Below are 6,871 nucleotides of genomic sequence, written 5' to 3' on the forward strand. Positions count from 1 at the left end.
CCCCCGCCCACCGTGTATTCTGCGGGCCTGTGACTTTACTTCCCACAGTCCTCAGGTCTATGATCTCCCTCCCTCAAGTTCTGAGTGTTCCAGCTTCAGGGCCAGCCCAACATGCGGTGAGGGGGTTCCCCCCAATACCTGTAAAATCCACAGACCCCCTCTCCCAACACACACACGCACAGGCACACACACGCATACTCCTCACCTCCTGGAGGGCTGAGGCCTCACCATTCCCTGGGGGACCCTTCCCTGGTTTGTAGAGACTCAGAGGTTGGGGTTGGGGGCCAGGCCCAGGCCCTGGGATGGCAGGGGGACTGAGCACCGAGGGGTACGTTGGGAAGTGCAGGTTCTGCGTGGGCACCCAGTCAGACCCCACCATTCTCTGCAGCGAGACAGCTTCGGCCATGTACCTGGGGAGCAACAAGTCAGGTGGGAGGGGCTGTGTCCCGCCTGGCCTGGTCCCCCTCAGCTTGGGGAGCACACAGCCCAAGGCCTGGCCTTGTAAAGAGCTGGGACCAGTCTCATTCAGGCTGTAGTGCCCTTGCACCCCATTCCTTGGGGCAAGAACCTTTGTGGGCAAAGGCAAGGAAGTGGGGGGTTCCAGAGGCTCTCACAATGCCCTGGAGAAAACTCGAAAGTAAAAGAACAGGGAGTATAAGGGCCTGGGAGCTGGGCTAAGGGGCCAGGGGAGATGACCCGGCTTTATCCTGCCCCCCAGCCCCAGGGGCCACCAATCGGTCCCCTTGTCTGCCAACTCACTTGGGTCCCAGCGGTGCACAAATTGTTAAATACCAGTTGTTGGCACAGCCGTTGTCGAAGGGGTTGTATCCCTGCAGGTAGCGGCACTGGAGGGAGGCAAGGGCCAGAAGAGGAACTCAGATCCAGCAACACTGGGCAGGCCACCCCTGATGCCCTCCCTGAGCCATCAGCTCAGCTCGGGGCGGCAGCAAGAATCCAGGGGCAGAGGAGGGAGAGTGAGCCAATCCGCCCCCCCATCCACCTCTGAGTAGCTCTCTCTAGGCAACCCCTGGCACTGCACCCACTTTTCCTGCCTTCTCAGGGGGCCGCCCCCATCACCCATACCCCCTTTTGCAGTATCCTCCCCTCTTCTGTTTCCTGGGACTGCACCACAGCCTCCTGCTGCCTCCTTCCAGATACACTTTCAGATCTTCCTTTTTTGCTAAACTGCTCCAAAGAGTTCCACGCCCTTCCCGACTTTCCTACTTTCCCACCTCTCATTTTTTCCAAACTTGTGTCTTCACTGAATTTCACGGTCTAGAAGGGCAGTTGCCTGGGGCCCAATCAGATTTCCCTAACAAAACAACCTGGCTCCGGAAGTCCGCACTGAAGTTGCCGAGCACCTCTGCGGGGGAAGGTCAAGCCCAAAGGTCAAGACCTCCACTGGACACTCTTAACCGAGTTCTCCCCCTCCCCGCCCTCTACCCATCAGCCTCCCTCTCCTCCTCCTCCCCAGCACAAGCTGAGTCGCACCGTGACTGCAAGAGCCTTGGCTATAAAATGTCTGTCATGACCAAAAGTGGCCCAGCGCCACCTCTGCCCACCACTAGCTCCCCTGTGACCCATGTCCCCGTCATAAAGATGTTGACCTTCAACACTATTCTCCACCAAAAGGAGCCAGGACTCCACGCAGGGCAGCTGACACCTCCACAATGTCCCACTGTTGCCAGAAAGCAACACTAACAATCACGATACTTTGAGTCCTGCCTACTTTAACACGTTTAAAGCACTTAAGGGAAACTGGTATTCTATTTGCAATTTTAATTAAATGATTAGAAGAGTTTGATTACATTTGCAATTAGAATTCTAAATTTAGAGAAATAAATTTTGATTGATTAGATGGATATGAAGTATACAAACACGTTGACTGTTCAACGCTTAAAGGAGGGATAGATAATTGCCTAATGAACTCATTAGGACCTACTAATAAAGGGGCAGCACCTTCCTCTCCCCACTGGAGAGCCTCTCAGATGTGAACAGAATCCAACAGCTTCAAAGTTCCCTGACTGTCGTCTCACACTGGCTTCACACCCAGCTCTCCTGTTCCAAATCCGTGCCGCGAGTGCTCTCACACGCCACAGGACAGTAACCAAAGTGGGCATCTTCTCACCCCATCTCCTGCCCAGCTCCCTCTGCCTCTGCTCTCTGCCCTTCTTCTCTGGGGATCAGGGCATCAGGCTTCTCTCTCTCTGTCTCTCTCTCCCCCTCCCTCCCTTCTTCTCTCCCAAAGCAGTAGCAATTCCTTTGTGTATAGATTCATGTATTTGCTCATAAATATTCTGGGGCCTCAACAATGTCCTAGGCACTGCACTGGGGATTGGGGACATGCCACCACCAACAAAGCCGGGCTTAACTTTCAGACAGCCGGTGAGGGGTCAGGGCAGCACAGAGAGGGGATGAGGGGGCAGAGCAGCACAGAGAGGGGATGAGGGGGGCAGAGCAGGCAGCCGGTGCCAGGACTCCAAGGGGCAGGTAGAGCAGCACCAGCCCTGGAAAGCAGAGAGTGGGGCCCTGAGAGGCTGCGGAAGGGCCACAGCAGGTGAATGCAGCACCACGCTGCTGTGTGCGGCCTGGAAAGAGGAGTCTTAGGACTGCCACTGGCCACCTGGTGAGCATGACATTAGTGTGACAGTGAGCAGAGGCCCGGCTGCTGTGGGCTGGGGAAGGGGAAGAATGATGCCAGTGAGCACAGCCAACTTGTTCCAGAAATATGCCTCTGCTGGAGGGGAGAGCGAATAGCCAGAGGGGAGGCCTGTGATGTTAAGGACTATTTGCTTTGTTTTTAAGATCAGAGAGACATGAATATGTGTAAATGATGATGGGAAGGAATGGTAACAACAGCAACATTCTATAGGGCAATTGCTTGTACCAGGCGCTGTTGTATGTGTTGTACACATATTAACCCATGCTGCTCCCTTTTACAGATGGGGAAATGGAAGCACCAGGTGGCTAAGTAACAGACCCAAGATCTCCCTGCCCATAGGAAGCTGTGGTTTGAATTTATGCAGACTGGCTCTAGAGCCCTTGCTGTCAACCACCAAGCAAGTGGTCCTGGGAGATGTGGTTTGGGGATGGAGGTAGGAAGGGAATAGATGCCTGAAATGGGTTTTGGAGTTAACGGGAAAGAGCCCTGAATGAATGAATCACATTCATCACAGAGTGCAGTGACTCACAGAGTGCAGAGCACATTAAGATTTCTTAAGACTGGAGTTCATAGACTGGGAGAGCCCCATTCTGAGCAGTGGAGCAAGGATGGGCCGATGGCCTGACTGGGGGCTAGAAGAACCATGGGACATGGGAAGGGAGAATGCTGCCCTGGAGAGGCTGAAATGATGGACTGAAGCTAGAGAGAGAAGGCATGCAGACCACAGGAGGTAATGAGTAAGGGCTAATGGGTAAGAGCAGAGGAGTCACAGGTGGGCTGGGAGCCAAACAGGGATGGGCTGGAGTGATTGAGTGCTGACTGTAGGGATGCGAGGCAGTGAGCAGACAGGGTTCCTCTGTCCTTTCAGCTGTCTTACTGTCTCCAGCCCTCCCTCAACAATGTGGCCAACTACAGCCTTCCTAAAACAACCTCTAGTTGGGGCGCCTGGCTGGCAGTCAGTAGAGCATGTGACTCTTGATCTCAGAGTCTCAGGGTTGTGAGTTCAAGTCCCACATTGGGCGTGGGGCCTACTTAAGAAAAACAAAACNATTGAGTGCTGACTGTAGGGATGCGAGGCAGTGAGCAGACAGGGTTCCTCTGTCCTTTCAGCTGTCTTACTGTCTCCAGCCCTCCCTCAACAATGTGGCCAACTACAGCCTTCCTAAAACAACCTCTAGTTGGGGCGCCTGGCTGGCTCACTCAGTAGAGCATGTGACTCTTGATCTCAGAGTCTCAGGGTTGTGAGTTCAAGTCCCACGTTGGGCGTGGGGCCTACTTAAGAAAAACAAAACCAAACCAATATCTAGTCAAGTCATTGTCCTGCTAAAGGAATCCGATGGCAAGGTTGTTCACTTTTATCGCTCCTACTCAACACTGTACTGGAGATCCAAGACAGTGCAGTAGGAAGAAAAAAAGAAAGAAAGCCATCCAAGTTGGAAAGAAAGAAATAAAACTGTCCTTATTAATAGATTATATGATTTTCTATGTAGAATCAACCAAAAAAAGCTATTAGGACAAGTGAGTCCAGCAAAATTGCAAGATTTAAGACCAATAAACAAAAATCCGCCGTATTTTCTTAAAAGAATAAACAAATAGAAACGAAATTTAAAAACATATTTATAATAGCACACAAAATACTTAGAAAAGATCTAACACAATGCATGCAAGATCTATATACTGAAAACTACAAAACACTGATGAAAGAAATCAAAGGAGTAAATAAATGAAAAGGAGCTCATGAGTTCAAAAACCCAATATTGCTAAGATAAGAATTTTCCTCATCGACTTATAGGTTCAATGTAATCCAAATAAAAATCTCAGCAATCTTTTTTTTTTTTTGCGGAAATTAAGCTGATTCTAAAAGTTATATGGCAAATCAAAGGAACTAGGATAACAACAACAACAAACTCTGAAAAAGAACAAATCTGGAGAACTCACACTGTGTGATTTCAAGTCATACAAACCTACTAATCAAGACAGTGTGGTATTGGCAAAAGAAGAGGGAGTACAGAAATATACCCACAACTATTTAGTCAACTGATTTTTTTTTAAGATTTTATTTATTTATTCATTCGACAGAGATAGAGACAGCCAGCAAGAGAGGGAACACAAGCAGGGGGAGTGGGAGAGGAAGAAGCAGGCTCATATCGGAAGAGCCCGATGTGGGGCTCGATCCCATAACGCCAGGATCACGCCCTGAGCCAAAGGCAGACGCTTAACCGCTGTGCTACCTAGGCGCCCCTAGTCAACTGATTTTTGACAAATGTGCAAAGGTAACTCAATGAAAGAAGGATAGTCTTTTCAACAAATCATGCTGGAACAACCCTTATGCAAAAGTAATAAATATTGACCCATATCTTGCATCATATACAAAATTTAACCCAAAATGAATCATAGGCCTAAATATAAAATCTAAAACTATAAAACTTCTAGAAGAAAATACAAGAAAATCTTTGTGACCTTGGGTTAGGCAAAGCTTTCTTAATTAACAACACCAAAAGCACGGTCTATAAAAGAAAAAAACCAACAGTGCACTTCACCAAAATGTAAAACTTCTGATCTTTGGAAGACAGTGTTAAAAAAATGAGATGACACGCCACAGACTGGGAGAAAATATTTGCAAAACACATATCTGAATCCAGAGTATATAAATAACTCGTAGAACTCAATAATTTCAAAAACCCAATTTTTTTAATAGGCAAAAGACTGTAACAGACTTTTAATCAAAGATATACAGATGGCAAGTAAGAACGTGAAAAGATGCTCAACACCACTAGTCATTAGGAAAATGCCAGTTAAAATCACCATGAGATACCACTGCACATTTATTAGACTGACTAAAATTAAAAGACAAAAAACAAAACAAAACAAAAAAAAACCCTGGCAACACCAAATGTGAGGACGCAGAGCAACTGAAATTCTCACACATTGCCGGTGGGAATGCACAACGGAAATGCAGCCATTTTGGAAGACAATTTGACGGTCTCTTATAAAGCTAAACATAGTTACCATATAACCCATATATAGTTACCATATAACCCCAACCATATAACCACTCCTCATTCTTAAGTATTTACCCACAAAAAAATGAAAACGTATGTTCACGTGGCTATACACAGGAGAAACTATAGAAAACAGATCAGTGGTTGCCAGGGGCTGCTGGCAGGGAGAGAAACCGACTACAAAAGGCCATGAGGGAGTTTTTGGGGGGCGATGGAATTGTTATAAATCTTGACTATGGTGCTGGTTACAGGACCGGACTGTATGTGTGTCAAAACTCATAGAACTGCACTGAAACAGGGTGAATTTTACTATATGTAAAAAAAGAAGGAAAAAAGAAAAGAAAAGAAATCCTCTCAAAGCTCCCAGGCTTCCCCTGAACCAAGACTCAATTCTCCACCTGACTTTCTGGGCCTTTTAATTCTGGCCAATCCCAAGCAGTCCCCTTGATTTCCCACGCCACCTTCTGCTCCAGTTAGCACCGTGTCCTCTCCATCCTACCCACATTCCACAGACTTGCAGGCTTCCTTGCCTTTCTGCAGGCTGAGCCCCGCACCTGCACTGCTCTCGCCCCGCCCCCCGTTTTCTGCCTGTCCAAAACCACTGAGCTGCGTGTCCGACTCTACCCGGTGGTCCTCACTGAACTTGAGTCCCTCTGTGAGTCTGTTACTCAACATAGGACAGGCCCTTTCTCGTGGCGTTCACCGCTGTCTGGCGGGTGTTACTCTGATTTCAGGTTCCGTATCGACAGAAGCGCGGGATGTAGCCTTACTCACCTCTACGCCCATCGTTCAAAACAAAGCACACGAGGCCTAGCACACAAGTAGGCCCTCGATACAGGGCATCCGGGAGGGAGAGTCACCACCGAGCCGGTGAGACTGGAGATGCATCTAGGTCTAGAAGGGCTCATGAGGCGCCTTCGAGGGAGGTCAGCTCGTCAGGGGCCAGGGAGGGGGACGAAGAGCGGAAAGCGCAGAGGTCCGGGAGGCGTAAGGTGACCACCCACTGCCCGGTATCCCGGCGCCCCGCTCAACCTCGCGTACCTTGCCCTCGTAGGAGCGTTCGGCCGCGCTCACCGATATGGCCTGGATCAGCAGCAGCAGGAGGAGCGGCACCAGGAAGCCGGCGGCGGGTACGGCCACCAGGATGCTGCGAGCCAGCTAAGGAGCAGTGCCGCCGGACCCTCCTCCCTGGCCCCGCCCCTCGCCC

At 49.5% G+C, this 6,871-nt stretch overlaps 1 protein-coding gene across 2 annotated transcripts in view; it reads right to left on the reverse strand.

Annotated features, from left to right (window-relative positions):
- Positions 1–6,871, reverse strand: part of ZDHHC19 (zinc finger DHHC-type palmitoyltransferase 19) — a 46,897-nt gene that overhangs the window by 36,933 nt on the left and 3,093 nt on the right. The window contains exons 5-7 of one of the 2 annotated variants that reach the window (XM_034660039.1): positions 6,706–6,811; positions 760–845; positions 40–410 (exon numbers count right to left, since the gene is read on the reverse strand). In XM_034660039.1, coding sequence (XP_034515930.1) covers positions 74–410; positions 760–845; positions 6,706–6,811 — 529 coding nt within the window. In that variant the 3' untranslated portion in view covers positions 40–73. Of the gene's footprint in view, positions 1–39; positions 411–759; positions 846–6,705; positions 6,866–6,871 lie in introns of those variants that run through there. The other variant, XR_004625221.1, reaches the window with a different exon arrangement.

This window comes from Ailuropoda melanoleuca, chromosome 1, assembly GCF_002007445.2.
Source record: "Ailuropoda melanoleuca isolate Jingjing chromosome 1, ASM200744v2, whole genome shotgun sequence".
Lineage (NCBI taxonomy): Eukaryota > Metazoa > Chordata > Mammalia > Carnivora > Ursidae > Ailuropoda > Ailuropoda melanoleuca.